The 13245-nt window shown below is 39.0% G+C and overlaps 1 protein-coding gene across 4 annotated transcripts in view; it reads right to left on the bottom strand.

Moving 5' to 3' along the window:
* Positions 1–13245, bottom strand: part of RERE (arginine-glutamic acid dipeptide repeats) — a 411538-nt gene that overhangs the window by 152977 nt on the left and 245316 nt on the right. For all 4 annotated transcript variants that reach the window (XM_025856826.2, XM_025856830.2, XM_025856827.2 and 1 more), the window contains one exon: positions 3359–3463. In XM_025856826.2, coding sequence (XP_025712611.1) covers positions 3359–3463 — 105 coding nt within the window. The remainder of the gene's footprint in view (positions 1–3358; positions 3464–13245) is intronic.

Raw genomic sequence — 13245 nt, 5'->3', positions numbered from 1 at the left:
GGTCAGGTCTCTGACAAGATGAAATGTTCAGATATATAATAACCAGGTTGGGGGAAAAAATTTTTTTTAGGGAAAAATTTTTAAAGTAGCCAAACATTGGAGCTTTAAAAAAAGTATGCAAAAATGTGAAAAACCATTCCAAACTTTCAGTGCAGGTGAATATGCTAAATAAATTATGGAAAATTACATAAATCAGCTTTTAACTACTATCAGAAAATGTGCTATGAGAAAGAAGCAATCCCATCTCAAGCTTCAGTCTCAAATGCTCACTTGGACTAACATTCCTGAGTTATTTCCGGGGAGGGCAACGGTCATCAAAGTCACCGTTCTGTCACTTGCAGTGGTCTCGGCCATATATGCTCTATCTCACAGATGCAGAACAGTTTGACGTTTCCTCTCCAAATAACTCAGGGCACTAAGAGTTAGCACAGAGCACCATGGAGCCACCACTACATGCCAGTATACTGCTCTTTCCAATAGGGGAGAAATACACCAGAAGCCCGCTTTTCACACAACCCCATCCCTCACAGATTTGAAACAATGACACAAACAGAGGTAAATTCTGCAAGGTTATGAAGCCCAAGCATTATAAGGATTAGGTTGTGTGCAAGCCAGGTAGGGAAAGCAGAGTCTTTCTACACTCCTATTGAATTACACAAACTCTTGTGACAATCTGAGCAACTATGGGAACTTCAGAGTTATAAAGTCGTATTCAGGGTGAAACCGGTGAGTCAGGGCAAATTTTTACACTCACTTTGTGAGAAGTGTGAGATCTGCCACAAGCTTTACTTGTAAGTAGACATTCAAGTCTTTTTTTCATTTCAATTCACCCAACACCCCTCAAAAACCTACAACATATCAAAGCACAAGCTAGACAAGGAGAACACAAGCACAGAAATGAACAAATGGCCACCAGGAAGTCAAAGCTGAAAAGAAGTCACTCAGGATGCAGAATCTATAAACGCACTGCCATGGGCATGTCTCGGTGTTGTTTTTTTCAGATGAGAGACAGATATCCTGATGCTGCATACCTAAGCCACACTTTAAAACATAACTGAGGGAAGAATCACTCTGAATGACTGACAGCAACACGCATTGAAAAATGAGACCAGAACTTGTGCGAGTCTCTATTTACACAGTTAAGTTATATAATACCATTTTTAATAAGCATTCAGCAAAAACAGACACATAACCAAAACAAGTAAAAAATTTATTTGGTTGCTTCTTATGAATCCAAGAGCTAAACATTTAAAACACAAAAGCTATTTAGTCAATTCACTGATATAATCCAACTTGTGCAACGTGACAACCACTGATCAAACAGTTAAATCAATGTGGCATCACTGAAACTCTGGACTCCTTTGTATCTAAGACAGAAATCCAAGATATGACCAGGCAGTCAATAAATCCACATGTAATATAAACATTCTGAAATACAGGATGCTCTAAAATACTATCACTGATCAGCTTGTCACTGGAACAGGGCATACTTTTGAAAAAGAAAATAAAAGCTCAAGGGGTGCCTGGGTGGCTCAATCGTAAGGCGTCTGCCTTCAGCTCAGGTCATGATCCCAGGGTCCTGGGATCCAGCCCCACATTGGGCTCCCTGCTCAGTGGGGAGTCTGCTTCTCCCTCTCCCACTCCCCCTGCTTATGTTCCCTCTCTCGCTGTGTCTCTCTCTGTCAAATAAATAAATAAAATCTTTAAAAAAAAAAAAAAAGAGAGAGAAGAAAAGCTCAAATTTACTGTTTTCTAAAGGAAATAAAGTAAAAAAAAAAAAAAGGTGACCACTGGATATTATATAAGACTGATGAATCACTGACCTCTACCTCTGAAACCAGTAACACATTATATGTTAATTGAATTTAATTTTTTTAAAACAGGTGACAATTCATTACACTATTACCCCTATAGTTGTTGTCTACAATATACACACAGAGAGACACTAACATGTATGTGCCAATAGAGCTTTAGGCAGCCTCTTAGGATTGTGACAAAGAATATACTGCCTTTTATTAACCCTAGATTGATTATCTAAACAGTAACCTTCTAATTTTTATATATAATTTCTCAGCATCCTCTAGGAAAAGGTTTTCTCTAAAATAATACCCACCTTGCACCTGAAGAACTGAATGCAGTTCTTCCACTACCTTCCTCTGGCCAAGCAGCTTCTCTATCTTTCTAAGTCCTTATGTCTGTAGATTATGTTTCGGATGTCCAGAGCACAGACTACATGATCACCAGCTAACATTCTTTTTCTTTTTAAATCCTTAATCCATTGTAGTTGCATGATGATACAGAATAAAAATGAACGCACATACTCTTAAAGAAGTTCTTCCATGCGCTAAGTTAAACTACAATCTATTACGGACGTAAAGATTTTTTTTCTGTTAAATTATTTTGATCCTATTGTTTGTCACTTAAAAAGTAGTAATTCTACCTGTTACATAGATCTTACTTAGATGGTTGAGAACTGAATGTATCCATCTCATACCAGAAATCTTACTAAAGGTATTTTTATGAGTGTTTCTGAGGTTTTACTAAATAAATAAAACAAATGACTAACCAACACACTTTCCATAATGTCCTAGGTGTTTTCAGGGGCGCCTGGGTGGCTCAGTCAGGTAAGTGTCTGCCTTCGGCTTAGGTCATGATCCCAGGGTCCTGGGACTGAGCCCTGCATTGGGCTCTCTGCTCAGTGGGGAGGCTGCTTCCCCCTCTCTCTCTGCGCTTCCCTCAGCTCATGCGCACACACACATGTGCTCTCATTCTCTCAAATAAATAAAATCTTTAACAAAAAATGTCGTAATTTTCAGGGCGTCTGGGTGGCTCAGATGGTTAAGCCTTTGGCTCAGGTCATGATCCCAGGGTCCTGCGATCGAGCCCTGCATTGGGCTCCCTGCTTGGCAGGGAGCCTGCTTCTCCCTCTCCCTGTAATATTCCCCCTGCTTGTGCTCTCTCGCTCTGTCAAATAAATAAAATCTTTTTAAAAAAATGTCCTAATTTTCAATATGGTATCATGGAAGGCTTGACACAATGTACAGTAGGGTAATAAACTGCCAATTCATAGTTAAATTCAAAACACAGATCAACTAAATGTACATCTTTGCCTTGCCCTCTCAAAACCCAAATTTTCTCACTTCTCCTTTTCTTAATAAAATCAAGAGCAAACAATAAGCTGTTTTAGACACCAAAGACATTAATTAGAACACCTTCCGAAGAGGTTTACTTTGGGTTTTGGAGTTGGTTTTTTAAAATCTTACTAGCATATATTCAAATGTGTAAACACACATACATGCACGCATGCACGTGAGAAAAGCAAAAGTTCTCACTGAGTGGGCCCAAGTAACTCACTTACCTTGTCTCAGGGTTGTAGCCTAATATGTAGAAAAATGAATCCACTCGAGCTTTAAACTCTCTAGCAGCAAATATGTCAGAAAAATGGGAGATGTTACACTTCCCTCTGAAAATAAACAAGCATAAAAAATACATTAGTATTACCGTCAACTGCTTTGCAAACCAAAACACTGCTGGAGGGACAGAGGCAGGGGAAGATAAAACTAAATCCACATTACTCTATAAACATGTAGAATATGGCTAGACTCCATAATTACCAATTCAAAAAACTAGGAGTTCCCAAAAGAACTAAGAAAATGTCCAAATGTTTTATTTGTTTGTTTCAGGGCTGTGTCAACCTACAACTTCACAACTTAACTGCATTTACCTCAGCATTTTAGTCATGGATTAGAATTAATTAAACCACAGAGGTAAATTGAGGGCAGGGCTGTGATGAAAGGATATTAAACTACAAATGACAGGAAAAATTTAAACCACAGTTAAATTACTTTACAAAAAAAATCCGCCTAAAGCCTTTCTAAATCATCAAAACAAAATGAGCCTTTTCTTCCTCCTACTTTACTATAGGCAGAATGTAAAACTGTCAAATGTTTTTCTTCTCTTTTAATGTGCAAGGAATAAAACGACGTGGAACTTAAAACTGACAGACTTTAACTTTTTAAATACATAGATGGACTCTAATACAGAAACACACACTTCCCAAATTTTCAGGTCATGTTAAATGACAGTAAGTTGGAAAATACCTTCTCAAAGAAATATTGCAATAAAAAGAGCAGTAATATTTCCAGGTTCATCTACCAACACAATTTAAACCGCACTACAGCTGAAAACTCTGCAATACGACCAAACTCCTTAAAACACAGAGACACACACACACACACACACGCACACACACACACACACACACACACACACACGTTGGGAGAATTTCCAGGGTTCCCAAGGAGGCAGGGAGGTTTTAAGCAATTCCCTTAGTTGTCACAGAAGGTAACTTTAACATCAAGTGGAAGCTAAGGGCTGTGAGTATAGCAGATGGAACTGGAGAATCAATAGTGCATCAGCAGCTCACATGGGATGCTTCCAGGGGAATGAATTCCTACCACTTCAACAGGCATTCCATTCCCATGAGGACTCCGTGAGTTGGCACATTAACAACATACACACCAGCTAATGACCGAGGTGTCAGAGAAAGAAACTAGCTGAGGAAGAGCAACATGGGGTGACATTCATTTGCTTCCTATGAAGAAATTAAAAGCAACACCCTCCTTTTCCACAGAGTTGAAGCCTCAGTAATGGGCAGAAGCTAACTAAGCCTCAGTGTGACCAAAGCCTCAGTAATGGGCAGAAGCTAACTAAGCCTCAGCATGACCAAAGCCACAGTAATGGGCAGAAGCTAAGATGGGGCTCAACCTCCATTTTAAAAATTAAACAAAAATGCTTTTGATTTATTGAAGTTCCTTTGGGAAATACTGATAACATAATGCAGGGCTGTTGAGCACTTGAAATGTGTCTGGTCCAACTGAAGAGAACTGGATTTTAAATTTTATTTAATCTTAATTAACATAAATTTAAATAGCCACGTGTTGCTGGTGGCTACCATACTGAACAGCACAGATTTAAGTAACATTTCCATCACCACAGAAAGTTCCACTGGAAGCACTGATTTCTAAGTAACAAGATGCAATTAAAGGGGATGGACTAGGAATCAACTTTGCAGGCCCAGGACCTATCTCTAGTATGTAGCTTGAACTAAAATGAGCTTCTGGAAAAGAAAAAGCAGGTAAGATACTTTTACAGATGAACAAACAATGCACTCACTCTGAAACTACCTACCCATCAGTCTGATGTGATTTAGTCCCTGAAACCTAGAAAAAATCAATAAGTTCCTTCATCAGCTGAACAGGGATAAGAACACCTATTATACCCATCTCATATTAAGGAGATCAAATAAGAAGTCTATGAAACTTTATACACCGAAGTGCTACACAAAATAAGTTATTTCCATCATTGTCTGTAACTGGAGGAAAGTGATTCCTCTTTTACTAGTCTTCAGCATTACATTCAAGTGTACCCTATCAATGTATTCGTTAAAGGTAGAGAAACCCTACCAACCCACAATTCTAAACACAGGCACTGGAAAACAGACACGTTTTGTTCAGGAAACGGTTTCTCAGTCCCAACACTACTGACATTTTGGACTGAATAATTCATTTTTGTTAGGGGCTGTCCTGTTCTTAGCAGTATCCCTGGATATAGTACCCCCACATTGCAGCCACACATCATTGTTACGATCAAAAATATCTAAAGACATTGCCAAATGTTCCGTGGGGAGAGCAACACAACTGGTTTAGGGAAAGCCAGAAGCAGCAGGAACAGAAGCATATCATCTGATAAATGACCATGAAACTGTAATGAATGTTCTCATCTACCACTATGTCCTCTATTTGCTTTCTATTTGATTATGTGAAAGGTACTGATTTTTGTATGTTAATTTTGTATCCTGCTACATGACTGAATTCTTTATTATTTGATAGTTTAATCATTGGTTTTCTGAGGTTTTCCAGGTATATTAGCTGTTGTTTGCAAATAAACATAGTTTTACATCTTTTTTACTCTTTATTTCTTTTAAAGATTTATTTACTCGAGAGAGAGACAGAGACAGAGAGAGCACAAGCAAGGGGAGAGGCAGAGAGAGAGGGAGAAGCAGACGCCTCGCTGACTGGGAGCCCCACGTGGGGTTCAATCCCAGGACCCGGAGATCACGACCTGAGCCGAAGGCAGATGCTTAACCATCTGAGCCACCCAGGCGCCCCTTTTTTTACTCCTCCTTAACACCTGAATTGCACTGACCCTCCCACACAATGCGGAAAGTAATGGAAATAATGGGCACCCTTGCCTTGTTCCTGATCTCGGTGGAAATATCTCTCAGGTATTACTATTAAATATGATGCTAGCTTTAGAAATAATCACTGCTTTAGAGATACGGGATTTTGTTTCCCCTTAGATGTGACAATATGGTATACAATATTAGTATAGTCTCTAATAGTGAACCTACCTTGCATTCCTGGAATAAATCCCAACTGGTCATAATATCACTTTTATTGAGATATTAAAATTTTTAAAGGATTTGATTAACTAGATTCAATGTTTTTCTCCTCATTAATTTCTGTTTTTATTTCTATTTTCCCTCTCTGTGCTTTTTTGGTGAATAGCTTTCATTCATACTAGCCTAGAAACAATCCAAATGTCCATCAATAAGGAAATGGGTAAAATATCATTATATATTTGTAAAATGAAATACTTCACAACAATACAAAGCAAAGAAGTACTGATACATAGCACACCACGGAGAAAAAGTCTCAAATATTAAATGCTGAGTAGAAGTAGCCAGGCACACAAAAGGCACATACTGTATGATTCCATTTCTATTGAGTGAATTTCTAGAACAGGCAAGAGTAATTTATGGTGAGAGAAATCAGAATAATGGTTGCTTCTGGGAGGGAAGTTCTGAGAGGAGAGTAGCTTGAGAGAACTTTCTGGGATCATGGGAATATTACATGTCGTGTTCAGGATCAAACAAATTTATCAAAATTCGTGAAAATATAAACTTAAAATGTGCATTTTACTGTATAAGTATTTTTAAAGTATTAGGGGAAAATAAAACAGCAAGAGTCACTAGCATGTAACTATGGCTGTTCAAAGTTCTGTTCTTGGGGCACCCGGGTGGCTCAGTCGGTTAAGCATCAGACTCTTGGTTTCGGCTCGGGTCCTTAGATGGAGCCCCACGTCAGGCTCCATGCTCAGCATGGAGTCGGCTTATCCCTCCCCCTCTACCTCCACTCGCATGCTCTTTCTCTCTCAAATAAATAAATAAATAAATAAATAAATAAAATCTCTTTTAAAAAATAAAAAATAAAGTTGCTGTTCTTGGCAATTAATGAGCCATCCTGTATGCAGCCCTGAGTACTAAGTGGAGCTGAAGATAGAGCAGGCAAGCCCACTATGGTTGGCATCCATTTTGAAATATCTTACATATCACCTCTTGCTGAAGAGTAGACCTTATATTTTAAAGACAAGAGATTACATTTAAAAAGTATGTGCGTATCATTTTAAGCATTCAATATTTTTTTTCTCCAAAGCACTCTTTTCATCTACTCTCTCAAAAGCAGTACATTTTTTGACAGTGTTTGTGGAATGAAGGATTAGAAACTGTTAAGAGGAAATTGTCATCACTCTCACCGTGCTGAAATATCTGATTACAGAACCTCCAAGGTCCTATACACCCCATTTCTAATGGGATGCTTCACTGTTAACAGAAATATGACTATTTAAGGGGCCTTTCATTCATCAGAAACAAAGGCTTCCTGCTGGACTCATTTTGGTATACCTTGGTATTCCTTGGTGTGGTGCCCCACAGTTCCACCCTGGGTGCTGCACCATTTGACAAGTGCCCCAACTGGTGGGAGGAGGCAATCTGAAGGGGATGAAGGAGCAGGAAAAGAACCACCTTACACAGGAAAGAATATGGAAATATAGCCCAGAAATTCATTCCATCGAAACTATCCACAACTGGGAAAGTCTCTGTAGATTCCCAGACATGTGCAAACCTCAGAGAAACTTGCAACAAGGTGCACAGGCAATGCACGGAATGCTTAGAGCAGCAGGCCGGCCTACAGCTTTGGTCATCACCCTTGCCTGAGCACAAAGGGAAAGAAGGATCTTGAGACAAGAGTCAGCATCTTGTCAACTGTGAGTCATTTGACTAATGACAGGCACAGAAATTTTTTTAAAGTTTCTTTTCTGTTTTTCATTCTTCTGTTTCTCTTGCCTTCCCAGGGGTTATCTTTCTATGATTCATCTTGACTCATTTACGGTGTTTTGAGAATATGGCTCCACATCTACCTCCTATTTAGGAAACATAGTTTCCTAAATAGTTGCTGTATGTGTGACAACTGACGTCCACTTCCACTTCGACGCCTCTGCCTCCCCACTGTCAAATGGAACTGTTTTAAGCATCTCTTCTACATATGCTGAGCTGGACATCACTGCATCCTTTTGATTTATTTGTTGTTCTTTTTATCATTTAAGCTGGGAACTCAATCATTTGTTTTTTCATTGAAATTGATGTGTTTAGTGTAACTAGCCTTCTTTTCATCAGTGTTTTAAATACATGCCACAGATTCTAGTACACTGTATTTTTACTGTTGTTTTTAAAAATTTATTTAATTTCAGTTTTTATTTCCCCTTCTACTCAGGTGTTGTTTAGTAGGAAGCTTTATTTTTTTAAGTTTTTTATTTTAATTCCAGTATAGTTAACATACAGTGTTAGATTAGTTTCAGGTGCACAATATAGTGAGCCAACAGTTCTATACGTTACTCGGTGCTCATCATGGTAAGTGTCCCCCTCCCCTCCGGTGACCATCAGTGTGTTCTCTATAGTTAAGAAATAGGAAGTTTCAAATTTCCAGGTGATAGGGTCTTCCTGTTCTTTGTTTTTGTTTGTAAACTATAGTTTTATTGCCTTTTAATCAGATAAATGTTTTCTTTGTGTTCTAACATATGATGAATTTGAGAATGTGCCAAGGTACATAAAAAAATGTGTATTCTTTATTAGTAGGGTACAGAGTTCAATATATATCTATAAGATTAAATGCATAGAAATAAATGTGTAAGAATGGTAACATCTCTATGAAGAAAAGTCTTAAATACTCCTGAGCGACACAAAAATAAACATGAACAAATGGAAAAACATCCCCTTGTTCTGGGATAGGACAACTCAACATGGCATTTCTGCATAGTTTGAGCTATAAACTCAATGCCATCAACCAGCTATTTAATGGAATGAAACACTTTACTACGAAGATTTCCAGGAAAAACAAATAACTGAGAAAGGGGAAACTATCAGTATTACGGTAAAAAATACTACAATGCCTCCACAATTAAAAGAGCATGGCGGTGGCACATAAATGAACAGATGACAGAATAACAAGATGACAGAATACACACGGAAAGTAATCTGTGACAAAGCTGCCATCTTGAACCACTGAGGTAAAGACAGGCTTTTTGGTCTATGTGCTGCTGAAGTGAGCACAAAATAGGCTTTTTAATAAACGGTGCTGGGACGACTGAGTAGAACTCCTCTGTAAATCAGGTGCAGGGAGAGGCTTTCTAAGTAGTACTCAAAGGTGTGAGGGAATAAATGAAAAGACTGCCAGACTTGACTAGGTAAAAGTAAGTCTTGCAGAATTTTTTTCCAAAAACCATAAAAGAGAACTGTCAAGTGGGAGCAAACATTTGCAACATACACGAGAGAAAATGTAAAGAACTTTTATAGACAGACAAAAAAAAAATCCCAAAGGAAATGACATGAACAGATAACTCACCAAAAAAGACAAAAATATCCTTCAAACATAATGGAAAAACGCTCAAACTCACTCACTGTTAGCAAAATACAGTAGAATACTGAGATACTATTTCTCACCTATCAGACTGGCACTATTTTAAAAAATAAAACCACACGTTCTATTGGGGAAACAGAGGGAATGCAAATGGGCATATGCTTTCTGGAGGAAAACCACATATACCTATGCCTTTCAACCCAGCAATCTCTCTCTGATGAATCCACCCTAAAGATTCACATCCAACAATAAGGAACTACATATGCACTAGGATATTCACTGTAGCATCATTTATAACTGAAACATCCTGGAAACAACCTAAATGACCATTCACAAGAAAGCAGCTAAATAAACTAGGGTCCAGCCACACAGTGGAGTTCTATGCAGCTGTAAAAGAGAATGAGGAAGATCTCTATGAACTGATACGGAACAATTTCCAAAACATACCATTAAAGTAAAAAAACCAAACACAGAAGCGTATCTGTAGGATGCTATCCTTATATAAGAAAAAGGTTATAAGAACACAGACATGTATTTGCTCATTTGAAACGAAAACATGCAGGAGGGATAAACTAAGAAGCAAAGCAATCAGTTACCGATAGCAAATGGGTAGGAAAGAGGTGGGGGATGGGACCATGGTAAGAGAATTGACAACTACATGTCTGTCCACGGCCCTGACCCTCAGCAGCACAGCCACAGCCCACACACCCTCACATACCCAACACTTAACAACAGTGCACATCTGCCAGAAGGAGCTAGAAGTGGAAGACAAAGTCCAACAGATGAACCTAACTCTATTACAAATGGATAACACAGCCACACGCAAGGCGGTGTGAAAGAACAGAACTGACCTAAGCTACGCTGGAAAATGCTATCTTGCTGACATATTAAGACAAAATTTAAAGACAAAAATTTAGTCAGTAAATCTGTTTCTCACAGGGACATGGGTTACAAATTCTGAAACTATGGGTATTCTTGAAGAAAAAAATATTATATTTTAATAACAGGAACAGAATTTTTCACTGTTGAAGAAAAAAGTTGCAAAAAGAGGCATGATAAAATGAATCTTGTCGTGTTGGACTAGAAGCTTGCCTTCCCTCTCTGCTCTTAGCCACGCGAGGATACAAGAAGTTGGCAGTCTGCAAACTAGAAGAGGGATCTCATCAGAACTCAAACACACTGTACTCTGATCTCAGACTTCCAGCTTCCAGAACTGTGAGAAATAAATTTCTGTTATTTACAAGCCACCCAGTCTATGGTATTTTGTCACAGCAGCTTGAATGGAGTAAGACATTAGCAAAATTCAAAAGGGTCCTCAGTTCAGTTACACCGTACTAATGCCAATTTCCTGGTTCTGATAACCATACTGTAGTTATGTCAGATGTTAACGCTGAAGAAGACTGGGGGAAATGCAGGACTTACAACTTTTCTGTGTGTCTACAGGTAGCTCCAGATAAAAGAATTTTTACAGGACTGACAAACATTCAAGAGCAGAGAGAGTATATTGTTCAGGTGGGTGCTCCCAGCACCTCAGAGCCCTTCCCCAACGAGCAGCTCAATGACCTGTTAAATGATGGATGAACCAATAAATAAAATGACTGTCAAGTTATGGGTGTCTAATGAAGTACTGAGCACATACAGACAAAACAATAAAAACGCTGATGGTCGAAGTTATTTCACATATAAAAACAACAGTTAATTAAAGCCAGGAAATGATCTTGGAACTGCAAAACTAAAAGCTCTGAGGCATCATGAAGCTCCTCAGGGAACTCTCAGGAGCTAAAGGACCTGTGTCAATGCTTAGGATGGCTGCGGAACCCTACAAAGATGGAATCCGTCTGTACCAATCACTGTAAGTATGATCCTAAATGCCCATAACAAAGTAAAGAGATCAGTTAACTCAGAATGAAAAGGGGGGAGATTAGCAGCTCTGCAGAGCCAGTTCAGGGTTTCTTGGCCCAGGGGGCTGCCAAAAAATTCACTCTAAAACATATTCCTATAAGACAAATTCCTAGCTAAGATGATAGCTTGTCACCTGACCTGCCTGAGGATATACTTTTTCTAAGTGATTCCTTGAAGAAGCAGATAATCAGAAAGTGGGGAAACAGCCCTGAAGTCGTTGAGACATTTCTGATACTTGGGAATTCGATGTTACAGGTGCACAGTAAAGCTGAAAATGCTGCCACGTCACATGTTCACGGTCCACAAAGCATCACAAAGCAATCTCTCTAGATCCTTTCTTTGATCATCAATAAAACATGATCCTTAGGGTGAAAAAAATAACACAGCAAACAAATTGCAAGCAATAATTTTTATTTAGCGTTAATAAAATTTATCTGCTCGTTCTCAGGACAGGTTTATCTGCTCATTCTTAGACCATCTAGAGATGGCTCCTTGAGCTAAACTCTTCCTCCCATACCTGAAATAATCAAAGCATCCAATCAACTCAGCCAAGAGGCAACAGAAAAATAAAATAAATGGATGCTGAGTAATTGTGTCATCAATAACTCGGTACAGAACTACATTTAATTTCACTTTTTCTTTTCTTCCTTTTATGCTCTAAGTCCCAATTCAGATTCAATGACTGTAAGCACTACTCATGCTATATTGGGCAGGAGGCATTCTGAGAGACTTTTTCACACCCCTTATCTTACTGGATGTAGAACCAGAAGATGTGTGGTTCAGGGTTCTGTCACTTAATCACGTGGCCTTAAGTAAGTTTGTCAAAAGGATGGCTCAAAGTTAACAAACTGGACCTTGATCACAAAACTATGTGGCAGAGCCAAGATTCAAACTGAAGTTTTCTCATTTCGGGGTGCCTGGGTGGCTCAGTCAGTTAAGTATTTGACTCGTTTTCAGCTCAGGTCATGATCTCAGGGTCATGAGATCGAGCCCCACATTGGGCTCCACACTGGACAGGGAGTCTGCTAAAGATCCTCTCCCCCTCCCTCTTTCTCTGCCCCTCCTCCTACTTATGTGCTCATATTCTCTCTCTCTCTCTCTCTCTCAAATAAATAAATCTTAAACAAAACAAACAAAAAAAACTGAAGTCTTCTCATTTCAATCAGGTGTTTTTACTATTTTATCAGCATGGGCCAAAAACACATACTAGGGAGTAAGGAGAACTCAAAAATACTTCTCTCAAGATACTAACTTTACTATATGGCTATTGATAAATGTAATGAAGAAAAGAAAATACGGTGCCTGGGTGGCTCAGCTGGTTAAGTCTTCGTCTGCCTTCGGCTCAGGTCATGATCCCAGGGTCCTTGGATCGAGCCCCACGTTGGGCTCCCTGCTGAGCAGGGAGTCTGCTTTTTCCCCTCCCTCTGCTGCTCCCCCTGCTTGTGTGCTCTCTAATAAATAAATAAAATCTTTTAAAAAGAGAGAGAGAGAGAGAGAGAGAAAGAAAGAAAGAAAGAAAGAGGGAGAGGGGGAGAGAGAGAGAGAGAGAAAGAGAGAGGAAGGAAGGAAGGAAAGAAGAAGAAAAAAA

This window comes from Callorhinus ursinus, unplaced genomic scaffold, assembly GCF_003265705.2.
Source record: "Callorhinus ursinus isolate GAN/ISIS: 27379988/994484 unplaced genomic scaffold, GSC_fseal_2.0 scaffold18, whole genome shotgun sequence".
NCBI classification, from domain to species: domain Eukaryota; kingdom Metazoa; phylum Chordata; class Mammalia; order Carnivora; family Otariidae; genus Callorhinus; species Callorhinus ursinus.
The sequence above is the reverse complement of the archived record's forward strand: the minus strand, read 5'-3'. Positions and strand labels throughout refer to the sequence as shown.